Here is a 14600-nt window from a genome sequence, read left to right on the forward strand (position 1 = left end):
GATTACATTTTGTATGATGGATTATGCAGAAAAGTAGAATTGGGCTGAAAGATCTATCACTTTATCACCTCTTCAGGTTGTAAATCGTGTTTTTAAAAAGTAACTAAGTAATTAATTACTTTTGAAAATAAGTAATCAGTAAAGTACGGTGGCCCCTAGAGACAAAGCACGTACAAACTCCAAAACACATGCAAATTCCAAAACACATGCAAACTCCAAAACACTTGCAAACTAAAGAACACATGCAAACTCCAAAACACTTGCAAACTAAAGAACACATGCAAACTCCAAAACACGTACAAACTCCAAAACACATGCAAATTCCAAAACACTTGCAAACTAAAAAACACATGCAAATTCCAAAACACGTACAAAATCCAAAACACTTGCAAACTAAAGAACACATGCAAACTCCAAAACACTTGCAAACTAAAGAACACATGCAAACTCCAAAACACATACAAATTCCAAAACACGTACAAAATCCAAAACACTTGCAAACTAAAAAACACATGCAAATTCCAAAACACATGCAAATTCCAAAACACGTACAAAATCCAAAACACTTGCAAACTAAAAAACACTTGCAAACTAAAAAACACATGCAAATTCCAAAACACAACGGAAGTGCTCCAGGACGCTAGGGGCAGTGTTGAGTTCGATTTGCAAAATAAACGGCAAGTTTGTCTGTATGGGACGGTCTAGTCTCCGTCGCGCTTCCCAGGTTGCCTAGCAACCGTGATACTAACCGCTGGAAACGTGTCATACAACTTGGTTTGACAGAAATGAGGGAGAACATATTTTGTTCATTTGTTTGTTTGTTTCTACATGAGCTTTGTGTGATTTGATAAGTATCTGAGGCCGAGACCACAGGACAGTAAAACATGATTTTTGGGCTTCATTTCTGTACTGAACAGTCATTTCAAGATTAATTAGTAAATAAGAATTAGCTGATGTTGTTCATGAGACTAAAGTCATATCACTTTGGTAATGTAAATATAATATGGCCAATATTCTAGTTATTATATTAATCATTATTAGCTATTACAGCAGTGAACATGAACTCTGTGTCAAATACTGAGCCTCAGTACAGATTCAAGTTGCAGTTATTTACATGTCTTATCACCTTAAATCTTCACTCAAAGACAAGTATCTTTGACAGTGTATATATAGGTGTATCATATATAAGAGACAAATGTTGTTCCTTCATGTTGGCATTACTAAATTTGGCTCATTGCTTACATATATTTATAAAAACAAAATGTACAAGCTGTGATAACTGTTTCTGATAAAATGAAGAGTAGACTGATATATGAAATATTCCTTTATTGGGTGAGAAAATCAGACCATGTCATAACTGCTGTAAGTCACACAGAATAGATATCAGAGCCTTAAACAGGCTGACTTCTGCTAAATGGGTCAAACTGGGCAGAAAGTCTACAAACACATAACATCCTTATAGAATATGATGTAACACTATAGATCAACTTAGCTCAGAATATATAAAGCATATAAACAGTTACAGCAATATGATGCAACAAACACAGCAGCTACTGATCCAAAATACTCAAAGCTTCATAGAACTGAAACAAACGTTTATTTTAGCTCCATTCTGCTGCTGATACAGACTTTAGGTTTCTGAACATTAAACTTGTTGCTGCCTTTCATGGTGTGTAACTTGAAGGCCCTGAGTACTCTGAGTACTTTCTCCCACACTGACACACTGGGATGATCACATTATTTGAACATTACCTAATAAGACTGATTCAGCACAGACAGTTCTGTTAAACTTTCCTAGCAGTCCTTCACAAACAGGGAACAGTCTGTCTATTCTCTCCATCTGTCAGCTGCTGCTGGCTCTTCCTCCTCCTCTTCCTCACACACTGCTGAGTTTGTCCTGGTGGATCATCAGGGCTGCAAAGCCTCACAGATGATGTGCAGCAGTGGCTCCCTCAGTCTGTCCTCACTCTGGACACTTGCAGTTGTCACACATGGAAATCAAATGTGTGATAAGCTGCAGGATTCAAACACAAGTGTAACTTATAAACACATGTTCATACTTTTATTCCACAATCAGAGAGAAAGAAACAGAGAGAGAGTGCAGGACAGACAGACAGGTGACAGTCTCAGGTGTACACACTGCTACACAACAGCACAGAGAAGCAGGATTTAGTGTTTGTGTTATTACGAGTGTAAACAAGAAGAGTCCCAGATGGTGCAGTGGACACATGTGTGACTGCTGTGATTAAAGCATCTTTCTTTCAGCTTAACGAGTGAACCGTCAGCTCGTTCAAACACACGTTAAAGTCCGTTTGGCTCGACAGCACCGAACAGAGGCAGCAATATAACATAGCTAACATTAACAGTGCAGTGAATCCTGCTTGTGCCGTGATGTTCAGGACTGCAAACCGAGCAGCATCACTGACTTTCAGCTTGTTGTGTTTGTGGATATATGACTGACTTTAATTATTATTATGTGTTTTTTAGTTTGCAAGTGTTTTGGATTTTGCAAGTGTTTTGGAGTTTGCATGTGTTTTGGAGTTTGTACGTGTTTTGGAGTTTGCATGTGTTTTGGAGTTTGTACGTGTTTTGGATTTTGCAAGTGTTTTGGAGTTTGTACGTGTTTTGGAGTTTGCATGTGTTTTGGAGTTTGTACGTGCTTTGTCTCTAGGGGCCACCGTAGTAAAGTAACGGGATTACTTTTTTGGGGAAGTAATCAGTAATTAGTTACTGATTACTTTTTTCAAGTAACTTGACCAACACTGGTCGAGAGATTATTTTAGGGTGCCACCTCGTAGATCCGCCCCTGTTTCAGAGGCTTTTAGTGGCAGATGGATGGAGTGCATCCACACAGGTGGTGCTGGCAGCGTGGATGGATCGATTCATTACCGGAGGGACAGCTTCCGTTTTTAGCCTGACAGGAAGTGTTCGTCAGATTAAGGATGACAGGAGCCCGCAGGGGGCGGTTACGGGGAAAGAAGAAGAAGAAGAAGAAGAAGAACTGTGTGTTCTTTACCAAAAGAAAAGTGAGTGAGACTTTGACATTGACACTGTATGACAAGGTAATTGGGAAAGTGAGCTCTTTTAAGTACTTAGGTGTTGTGTTTGATTCGAGACTGACATGGCGGGAGCATATTGATCGGATTGAAACCAAATGCAAAAAAGTTATTAATGTTATGAGGTGTGTAGCTGGGAGGGGTTGGGGAGCGAGCCCTTCTGCTTTGAAAAGACTTTACCAGGCATTAATTAGATCGGCCTTTGATTATGGGTGCGTGGCATATGGTTCAGCAGCTCCTTCTGTGTTGAGACGTTTGGATGTTCTGCAATCGGAAGCCCTTAGAGTGTGCTGTGGAGCTTTTAAAATGCCTCCAGTCAATACCCTACAGGTGGAGATGGGAGAAATGCCCCTAGATCTTAGGAGGAAGCAAGTATCTGTGAATTACTGGGTTCATCTTGGTGGTCATGGTGACGCACATCCCACAAAGGAGGTACTTTTGGAATGCTGGGAGTATGGAAGAAGTCAGAAGGCTCATTTTGGAAAGGTGGGGAATCAGTGGGCTAAGGAGTGTCAGGTGTACGAACTTAAAATATGTCCTGCAGTAGTGTTCTCTGTGGTTCCCCCATGGTTATTGGAGACCCCTCCTGTGGACTGGTACTTGCTGGATCTGAAGAGAACATTGAAAGGCAGATTCGATCTTGTTTCAGCATTTCATTTTCACAGGTTGACTGCATACCCTGAGTGTATTCATGTGTTCACGGATGGTGCTAAAAGTCCAGTTACTGGAAGTACAGGGTTTGGAATAGCAGTTCCGTCAAAAAATATTGGAATACACAGACGCACTTCGGATGGACTGGCAGTGTACACGGTTGAAATGGTAGCAATTTTGGTAGCATTGAAATGGGTAGAGTGTTCGAAAATCAGGCAGGTGGTAGTATGTTCTGACTCGGCAGCTGTTCTTTCAAGTCTACAATCGTTTTGTTCGAAGACAAGGCAGGGCATGCTGTATGCTATTCTGGAGACTGTCAGCAGAATAAGGTGTTGTGGTGGCAATATTCACTTTCTTTGGGTGCCAGCTCATGTAGGGATCAGTGGAAATGAAAAGGTGGATAGGTTGGCGAAAAGAGCGTTGACTAAAAATAGGACTGAGATGGAAATTGCAAGCAGTGGATCTGAAGCGAAAGGTATTGTTTGGAGGCAGGTTGTTCAGGAGTGGCAGAAGCGGTGGGATTCAGGGAGTACGGGCAGGCAATTGTATCATCTTAAGAAGGAGGTGGCAGTGAGTAGGTTGTATAGGGGTAGTAGGAGAGATGAGGTGGTCATTACCAGGCTTAGACTGGGACATTGTGCATTAAATAATACACTACTGATGATAGGAGAACATGAGACGGGGCTTTGTGGAGTGTGCCAGGAGGAGGTGGAGACAGTAGAGCATGTAATACTGCGGTGCAAGGGCTATGATGTGGAGAGGTCAGTTCTGCAAAATAGATTGAAGGAGCGGGGAATTGGGGAATTTAATCTGAAGAGTGTGTTGGAGGGTAGTAGGGCACAGGTGAGGGAACTGGTGGGGTTTCTGAAGGCTATAGGTGTTTATGACAGAGTGTAGGGTTGTTGTTTTTTTGTTTTTTTTGATACAGCTTGTGAACTCACTGTCCGACCCATACTCCGGAACAGTAGGAGGCGGTAATGCTCCTTTGCGTTGGTTGCCAACCGCCGTTAAACACAAAGAAGAAGAACTGGGGGTGGAACTACACGGAGGAGACCGACAGTTCCTGTCGGACAGAGATTCGGTGAAGCCACAGCCAAACAAACCGCGCGGAGGCTAACAACTAGCAGTGCCAAACCCGCAGTCCCGGCCCGGTTCGACCCCAGGCAGCATGTACGCGGACTTCCGGGCTCCCCGGCGCCGCCTCCGGGTCACGGAGGAGTTCGAGGCTCCGCTGCCGCTCAGCCCGCGCGAGAGGAGCCACTTCCAGGCAGAGCTCCTCAATCAGCACGTGCTGGTCTGTGATCCGGAACACAGCCAGAAGATCCACGACCAGGTCTGACCACACCCACCTCACCTGAGCCCCTCCCATCTCTGCAGTGTTAACAGCCGCGCGTGAGAACACGGGCACAGACGGTCACGGGGTCCGTGTAGTGACCGTTAGACACAACCTGGGGCGGAAACAACATATCAAACAAGCACATATTGCCTTGTTTGCCTTAGAAAATTTGGATTGATGTATACGAGGTTTAGCCAGTAAGATTAGTAAATGAATCAAATAAACTTCGTTTGCTTTATTTCCAGGGTCAAAAAAGCCAAACAATATTTTCCATAACAGAGAGAGCGGTCAGAATAGATCATAGAAACAACAAAGGCACAGAAATCGTGCCAGGAGAGATAACGAACATAAACAAAGACACGTGAGGAATCTCTTCTTTCTGACAGGAAACAAAATGAACAGTTAGCATCAGTCTTTTTTATATCCTACAAGAAAAGTTCTGGTGGGGTCAAAACAATGAATGATTTTTATTTGATTTTAAAAGGAATTTTCTTTACTGTGTTGGCTAACAGGAGTTTTCTATGGTAAGGTCCAAATTTTCTTCCACTCCAGGTCCCAGTATAATTAATTATTCCAGTGAGCACCGGCCGCTGGGACACAAGTTGTGTCTTTCTGAAATAGAGTTGGTTTGTCACTGGTCCTGGTGTCGAGCGCACAATTTGACGTCACATCCTGACCAGCAGGTGCAGTGTGTGAGGTGCATCAGCAATTTGCTGCCGGAGGTTTCTTCCTGTTAAAAGGGAGTTTTTCCTTCCCACTGTCGCCAAGGTGCTGCTCATAGGGGGTCATATGATTGCTGGGTTTGTCTCTGTGTGTATTATTGTACATCTACTGTACAATATAAAGCACTTTGAGGTGACTCTTGTTGTGATTTGGCGCTGGATAAATAAAATTGAATTGATGCACTTATGACTAAATCAGAATCCTTTATTAATAAGAGTAAGAACAATAAAAGACTCAACTAAATTAAATATATAAATTAAATACAATATATTACAAAGTCACAAAAAATAAGAAATAGCACTACTAAACAAATAGCTGAATGATAAATATCCAGATTATTACAGAGATTAAATATACATGATTGACATTTTTCACTCTGACCTGTAAAACGTTGTTTTCACTGGAGGACGTACAAACACTGTAACTACTCCACCATGTGTGTGTATTAGATGGAGTTGCACAGAGATGGCCACAGGCAGGAATGACTTCTTGTGTCATTCAGTGGTGCATTATGGGTAATCTCAGTCTCCCACTGAGCGTGTTCCTGTGATTGGCCAGCACGTCATGGAGTGGGTGGGAGAGATTGTCCAGCATTGTCTTTGTCTTGGACAACATCTGCCTCTCAGACACCATCCTAACGGAGTCCAGCTCCGTCCCCACAGCATTACTGGTCTTGTGATCAGTTTATTCAGTCTGTTGGCGTCTGCGACCCTCAACCTGCTGTCCCAGCATGCAACAGCACATAGGATAGCGCTGACCACAACAGGCTCATAGAAAATCCTGAGCATTGTCAGACAGATGTTGAAGGACCCCAGAGGTTCTGGCCCTTCCTGTAGAGAGCAGAGGTGTTTAAAACCCAGTCCAGTTTATTATCAGTGTGTACTCTGAGGGATTTATAGTCCTCCACAGCGACGCCCTGGACTGAAACAGGGCTCAGGTTTTAGAGATGACAATCATTCATGTGTGCTCACAGCTCAGCCAATCAAATTGGAAAGAGGCTTAGTCCCGCCCACTGCTCTGCCTGTATCCACCTTAGTGCAGCCAGGTGCTGACAGCTGAACACCTGTGCTCTTTTCAGGGTTACTTTGGTAAAGGGGTTCTGTCCAGATCCAGACCGGAGCACAACATCTCCAACCAATGGGAGCGTGAGTTTACACCTGCACAATGACATCATCTCCGGCCTCCTCCAATCAGAGCTGCTCTCTGGAGTCAGCTGGTCTCTGTTTCTGTTACAGAACACGAAGGCGTGTTTCTACCTGTGGTCTCACAGGCCAGGTTAGTGACACCACTTCCTGTCTATATTCTTAATCACACCACTTCCTGTTGTCGTTTGCTCACACAGTGATGTCACCTCTTACCTCACAGGTATGAGGAGCTGCTCAAGTGGGTGGGGTCAGCTCTGTCTGCTCAGGGATGGGATGAAGAGGCTGTTCATCAAACCCTGCTCAGGCTTTCTCAGCCAATACAAATGGAGGATGTGAGGAACCAGATGGGAGGGGAGGGGGAGGCAGAGGAGAACGGTGAAAGGGGGAAGGAGGAGCCGGAGCAAGAAGGAGGAGTCAGCCCCCAGATGAAGAGGTCAAGACGGGGGTCAGAGGTCGAGCCGGAGGCCAAGAGAAGCTGCAGGTAGTGTTTTGTTTCACTGCACCCAGGGTCCATTTAAAAATCAGTCAATTTTAGATTCTGCTTCCTTTACCTGACAAACATGAGAGGACAAATAAAACCTAAAACGAAAACACTATGTCGTTGCTTCTTCGGCTGAATTTGGCCCATTATCGTCAGTAATTTGACTCTAAACATCTGTGCAGGCAGACAATGGCATTCAGGCCAAAGTTCATAAACGGGTCCATGTGGTTTCTCCTCGTGTTATGGCTCTCAGCACAGTCAGGTGGTCTAGGTTTATTCAGATGATGCAGTTCAGTTTGTGTGAACCAGTTCTCTGTGAACACCTCCAGCTCAGAACAGGACTCCGACTCCAGTTTGGACTGTGATCCTGACTCGGATCCTGATCCTGCTCCTCTGGTTCCTGGTCCTGGTTTCCTCCTGGTGGTCTCTGACAGTGAGGTGGGTCTTCATGGTGGAGGAGAAAAACAGTCCTTGTTTTAATGATCGCAGGAAGCTGGAGTTAACATCTGATCACTGTGTATGTACGCGCAGACTGGAGGCGGGGTCAGGGAGGTGAGGCGGACACCGTTCTTTCTCTCCGAGTACCTGCAGCTCAGTCTGGAGGAGGTAATGCATCGTTTTCCTCATGTAGTCGTGTTTGACGTGTGTGTGTGTGTGTGTGTGTGTGTGTGGGGGGGGGAGATTTCCAGTTGAGCAAACAGCTGTTTAAGTAGAACTTCAGGTTCAGGTGTTCAGATATTGTTTTTCTTCTTGTTTTTATGTTATGCTAACATAGCTGTGTCGCTAGCCACCACGTAGCACATCATCATATACCAGCTAGTCCAACTTCAGTAACCCTACAAACTGCTGCTTAGCTTTCTGTCTTCATTTATGTCTGAAGTGACAGCAGAGCTGTACGTTTGAATCTCTGTCAGAACATGCTATATCATGTTTAGGTGGAAGCTAGCGAGCTAACTTCCTGCTAACTTCTAACTCTGCTAAACTTCATAAATTCTGTTTTCATGGATGCCTGGATGTTAAACTTCATTGTTACACCTGGTAAAGCAGCAACACTGATGATTTTATTACAGATGAAAGAATTTAGACACCTCCACGATGACAGCATCATCCACTCCCACAGGTAGATAATGGTGATGGTTGTCTGAAGGTTGTGTGGTTTCAGGCTTTCAGCTGCACTGAGCAGGTTTCACAGTTACTTCCAGGGGTGTCAGACACACAGCAGGTCCTACATTACCAACAATCCTCAACTCCGTCAGGTTTGACAGCAGTGAGCTCCTGCTTCACCTGAACAAGCTGAGATGTCAGTGAGGTGTTCAGAGCTGCTGTTGGGGTCACAACAGGTTCAGCTTCTTTGTCTGTGTCGCCCTCAGGCCTTCTTCCTGGTCTACAGTCTGGGCTGCCTGTCCGTCTACCAGCATCAGGTAACTGTCTCTCTCTCTCCGCCTCATGTGTTTCACTCAAAGCTCCTCCCACTCTGACCTTATTGCTCTACTAACCTCTGATTGGTCAGGAACCCCTGTCCATCGTGCAGCTGTGGAGGACGTTTCGGTCCCTGCGTCCTGATTTCATCAGCTCCTATGCAGTCTATCATCACTTCCGCAGCAAGGGGTGGGTCCCTAAAGGAGGGGGCGGAGCCAAGTATGGCGTAGACCTCAGTAAGACAAACACACAAACACTTGGGTAGGGGTTGCTATTAGGGCTGGGCGATATCATACCGTTCACGGTAATACCGGTATAATGTTAGGCAACAATAAGAAAATGAAATATCGCGATAGAATTTGGGTAAAACGTGCATGCGCAGTGCTTTTGTTTTCATACGCACATGGCCGAAAAAGCACGGCAGATCTTTGAATAAAACCGATGAACCAGAATTGGTTTGTAAAAATGGTGCCACTTCAGTGATGTGGAACTGGTTTGGTGTTTGTCCATCAGATACCCACCAAAGCACTTTTTTTTTTTTTTGTAGAACATGCAAGCGGTATTTGTTGAACTAAGGTGCTCGTAAATCTGGGAATGATCTGGGTCCTAAACTCCATCCTTTCAGGTCCCAAAGTCAAACGAACACTGCAGCATCACTGAGAGTTAAAAACTGTCTAAATTCTTTCATCTGTAATAAAATGATCAGCGTTGCTGCTTTACCAGGTGTAACTATCAAGTTTAACTTCCAGGCATCCATGAAAACAGGATTTATTAAATTCAGCGGAGTTAGAAGTTAGCAGGAAGTTAGCTCGCTAGTTTCCACCTAAACATGACATAGCATGTTCTGACTGAGAGATTTCTGAAAAAAATCAAACGTACAGCTCTGCTTTCACTTCCAACATAAATGAAGACAGAAAACTAAACAGCAGTGACGTTTGTAGGGTTACTGAAGTTGGGCTAGCTGGTATATAAGGATGTGCTACGTGATCGTTAGCGACACAGCTATGTTAGCATAACATAAACAGTGAAGCTGGAGGACGAACACTAACACTTTTCCACTTATAAAAGTTAACGTGAGGGTTCCTGATGGTTAGGGACAAATGCAATCACATGGCAGGATGCTGTAAACGGACCAAACTTCAGTCAGGAGAACAACTGAGATAATCCATCCACAATACGAGGTTAGTCATTAATATACTGCAACAACATGGGAACAGAGCAGCTGTGATAGAATACAGCATTAATGAATCAATGGTACAGAAGTGGAGGAAGCAAGAAGAATGAGTTTAATAAAGTTTGATTTATCTGACTGCTTTGTTTCGCTTAATGTGCCTTATAATCCCGTGCACCTTATGGTCCGAAAAATACGTACTGCACACTGCAGTTTAATGTTGCAAAGCACCTCTTTTTAACTTCAGTGGATATTATACATGGTTATGCTCAGGATATGTCAGCCCATTTCTACTGGAAATGCCTTTGGGTTAAACTTTCAGCAAGGAATTTGCATTTGCACTGTTACATTTTTATAAAGCTTTAATGCATAAAAACCAGCTTCTTGTTTAAGTGAAAATAAATGGATGTTGTTGTTTTTTTTGTGCTAGTAATGTTGTGGAGTTGTATTTTGTCTCACATCAATTATATCGTCAGTTATATCGTTATCGCAAATTTTCAAATATATATCGTGATAAATATTTTTGGCCATATCGCCCTGCTCTACTTGCTATTAGTCAGAAAACGTGAATGAACCCCAGAGATGGAGCCTAAACTCATGGGCGAAGTCTAAAATATGACTGGCCAGGGGTCCGTTCTTCGTACCTTGCTTACTACATCCAAGATCAAATGACACATCCAAGATCAAATCATCGCGCTAACTCTGAGCTCGCTATTCCGGTGCTCCGAACACACCTGCTGTTGACGATTAGTACAGCTGGATGAAGTAATGTGAGATCACTGGGTGGCTTAACAGGGGCTACGCATCGATAGTAGAAACATTGATCGGCAACCCTTTGATTGGTCGGCGAAAATGTCGATGGAGCGCGCTCAGTATTTTTCGGCAGCAGAGCAAGAACTCTTGATTGAGGGATTTCAGGAGTTTCAGAGTTTAATTAAAACGCAAGGGAACACTGCAAAGGCTGCAAAAGCAAGGAGAGAGGGCTGGCAGGAAGTTGCTGACAAATTAAACTCGTAAATAATTTAATAATAATAATAATAATAATAATAATAATGGATTGGATTGATATAGCGCTTTTCAAGGCACCCAAAGCGCTTTACAATGCCACTATTCATTCACTCTCACATTCACACACTGGTGGAGGCAGCTACAGTTGTAGCCACAGCTGCCCTGGGGCAGACTGACAGAAGCCAGGCTGCCATATCGCGCCATCGGCCCCTCTGGCCAACACCAGTAGGCGGTAGGGTAAATTTATTATATTACATTATATCCTCTTTCACATTAGAGCCACAACAGGACCCACTAGAACATGGGAACAAGTAAAAGTGAAATATAAGAATATTCTACAGAATGGTAATATTTATCACTTATATTGCTTTTCGTCTCTTGGAAAGAGACCCTGAAATAATCTGTTTGTTTATAACAGCAACCAAGAAAAGGGCAGAGCAAAAAAAAAGACAGGTGGTGGTCCTGCACCCCCTCGTCAACAAGTTGGTTAAGTAAATAATACCCTCACAGGAAAATCGATATCTCTCTATGAGCACACTGTCACGCTGAGCTAAAGGATCCTGTCTATCCCGCAATATACGCTGAATTCTGAGGACTCTCCTTATCAATCTTGCACCTTCCGCAATGGGTTGGTCGCGTATACGGACAGGACATGGCTGCGACAGACTTCCCAAATCCACCTTGGCTTTTATAGCCGTGGTCTCTCATCTTGATTACACGAAGTAATTTACAATTACTACTCTGAAATATGAATTACATCTGTAATAATCACATACATGTAATAGAATGTTAATAGTACATTTCCCTTTTTTAGGAAATGACCTGTATGTATCTATGTGACATCAATAAAAGGATCAAGTGCTGCATTATCTTTAGTTGCATTGATGTTATTTATTTATGGTGAAACAGTGGTGGAATATCGCTGTTGCTTTCGTATAAATGAAGCGGACATACCTGCGTGGCCGCGATCTAATCCTGTTTACATAAAGTGAACCTGCTCCCGAGCAGGTTTACGCTTACGGATCTGTTGCTATGACAGCAAGTCCCGGATGAGCTTCGGGGAACCGACTGATCCAGGATCACGCGAAATCGTCAACAATCTAATCCAGCTAACTTACTTAGCGAGGTACGAAGAACGAACCCCAGGTGTGATATCTGATCATGCTGTGTTTGTTTTCAGTGTTGTACAGGAAAGGACCACCTTTCTACCACGCCAGGTAGCAAACACACACACAGCGGTGATTCTATGGAGGGCGTATCTTAGGGAAGCATCTTTGTTTTCAAAGTATTTCACATATTTTCTGTTTTAAACTCGTGACCTTTGACCTCTCTGATTATTCTTAGGGTCCATAACTTTGTCTCCATCCTCTTCCTGTAGCTACTCTGTGGTAATAGAACGGGCTGACGATGCATTCAAGGCCTCACCGTTGCGCCCGTTTTCGTGGCGTTCTCTGGCAGCTCTCAGCAGGATTACCGCCAACGTGTCGAAGGTACACGCCATCAGAGCGATCCCGCGTGGACCGAACTCTCTGCTCTTGGTTTCCTCAGAGAACCGCCTGTGTTTGTCTTATAGGAGCTGATGCTGTGCTACATCATCTATCCAGCCGACCTATCAGAGGCTGAGCTGGACTCACCTGTGTGTCTGAGAAAGCTGAAGGTCCAGGTAAGAAACCAGAACTGAAACTATCGATAATAGGGGGGGCTAAAACAGCTCCCAACAGCTAAAACAGGATCAGATAAAGAAGGATTATTTTGATCTGTGACTCATGCAGAGCTGATGCCTTCTGCACACAGCAGCGGGGGGCGCCGTGGCGACAGCGTGTTTCATTTGGGACATTTTTTCATGACTGACTCTAAAGGCATCGAACTGGCATCTTTCACTCTTTAGGCAGATGCGTGAACCACTCATGGAGCTCCTCTAAGCAGGATAACATGGAGCTGGAATGACCGTGCCTTATTTTAGACGAGGAGAAGACAAAATGTTCAAACTCCCTGTCGTGTCTTGATGTTCAATCATTCAGGGGAGGAAATCCCAAAATGTTGATTCTGTTCACCTGGATGTAGTCAGTGGGAGAACCGTCATTATCAGGTGACTTCTTCAGGCTCAGCTGACTGCAGCTCCCCGACCCTATGAACGGGCACCAAACTCATACCCGGCTTCTGCACCTGTCTCGCTTTGTGACTGTTAGTCTGTGCATTATAAATCAACTGATCATGAACCCAGTGTTAGCTCCTCCCACCGAAAACGGTACATCCAGATGAATAGAATCAACTTCCTGGGATTGTTGATGCTGATGTCCTTCAGGTCAGATATTCCTCATTGGACAATATGAAACCTCCGACCACATATCAGTGCTCTGACACTTTAAGTGAAGCCTCTGCTCTTCCTAAACTTCAGGCCTGTGAAGATTCAAGATGTGCACCGTTCAGACACTGATGTCATCAGATCCTACATGGTCCATTCCATGCAGCAGCTTGGTCGTTCTCCCTGTTGTTCTGACCGTGTCCCACCAGAACGAGACCCTGAATCACACCCCGAGATAGTCCTGGAGCCAGTGTGGAAGGACCCACGTGACCTTTGAGACGCTGCCTCTGAACCTGAGAGCCCGATGAGCCGTAGAACATGGATGTAGAAGCAGTGGTTGCCATGGAGCTGAAACCCAGGGTTAGGAGCTGCTTCCATCCCAACATTTCGGTTTTTAGGTCAACTTCATGCAGCTCCACCCCTCAGTAACAGCTGAGGTCATTAGCGTCCATCACACTGATCAACACTTCAGGAGGAGTGTCAGGGTTCAGTAAAGCTCCTGTTTCAGCAACACTGCCGTATCAACCTGTTATCAGGGATGTTAACATGTTAGCATGAGCTACTTAACTAAGAGCAATTACCCGTTAGCCACGTTAGCCATCTGCAAATAAAGAGTGAGACCAGAGCAGAGCAGCCAATCAGCCGAGCAGAGCTGATGAGGACTCATGTGACTCGATGAATAGAAGCTCCGCCTCAATGACCAAGTTGCTAGTAATGGGGGCGGGGTTTAGGGTTGCCTGCTGGTGAAACACTTTAGTGATGTAGTTTTGTCTCCACAGGAAGTGATCGTCAGCAGGTGGGTTTCCTCTAGAGAGCGAGCGGAGCAGGATGACATCTAATTGGCTGGCGTGAGACGCTTATGAGGTCATGAAATGGTGATGTCACATAAAAGGTCATGAGGCGTCGAATAGAATCTGTGTTTTCCGTTAAAAGACTTTAATGACTGAAGAAAGAAGAAATGTGAGCTCTCTGCCAGCCTCTCACCCTCACCTGTCCAGCTCCATGACAGGTGGTGATCAGCTGAAAGGTGTCAAGGAACGGTCATTCACTGACCTTTGACCCCAGGCCTTCAGGTACATGATTGGACCTGAATGCCTGTGTTTGAATGAAGTTCACACTCTGAGTTTTTACATGCTTTGATGAAATGCTGCCATACCTGTGCGTTGCAGGTGATTTTCTGTTTCTAATAAAGGTGAACACACCTGAATCTGCCTGTTTGTTGTGACTTCTGTATCACTGCACCACAGCACACTCATCATTTCCACACAGCGATGGTTTGTTTGAAGGGTTTTATGTTCTGACCGT

The 14600-nt window shown here is 44.3% G+C and overlaps 1 protein-coding gene across 1 annotated transcript; it reads left to right on the top strand.

Moving 5' to 3' along the window:
* Window positions 1-4713: 4713 nt before the first annotated feature.
* Window positions 4714-14502, top strand: tsen2 (TSEN2 tRNA splicing endonuclease subunit). The gene is made up of 12 exons (XM_026166602.1): window positions 4714-5040; window positions 6845-6911; window positions 7002-7041; window positions 7132-7392; window positions 7722-7830; window positions 7924-7998; window positions 8763-8813; window positions 8903-9047; window positions 12171-12207; window positions 12369-12480; window positions 12564-12653; window positions 14075-14502. Exons 1-12 carry the CDS (start codon window positions 4876-4878, stop codon window positions 14132-14134), a joined length of 1212 nt encoding a protein of 403 aa, XP_026022387.1. The 5' UTR covers window positions 4714-4875; the 3' UTR covers window positions 14135-14502.
* Window positions 14503-14600: the final 98 nt, after the last annotated feature.

Source organism: Astatotilapia calliptera, chromosome 5 (genome assembly GCF_900246225.1).
Source record: "Astatotilapia calliptera chromosome 5, fAstCal1.2, whole genome shotgun sequence".
Classification (NCBI taxonomy): Eukaryota; Metazoa; Chordata; class Actinopteri; order Cichliformes; family Cichlidae; genus Astatotilapia; species Astatotilapia calliptera.

Excerpts from the sequence above, each read along its gene's own strand:
- tsen2 (XM_026166602.1), top strand. The coding sequence starts at position 4,876 with ATGTACGCGGACTTCCGGGCTCCCCGGCGCCGCCTCCGGGTCACGGAG. Across the intron at positions 7,999-8,762 it reads TGCAGCTCAGTCTGGAGGAG|GCCTTCTTCCTGGTCTACAG; the intron begins GTAATGCATCGT and ends TGTCGCCCTCAG. Across the intron at positions 8,814-8,902 it reads TGTCCGTCTACCAGCATCAG|GAACCCCTGTCCATCGTGCA; the intron begins GTAACTGTCTCT and ends CTGATTGGTCAG.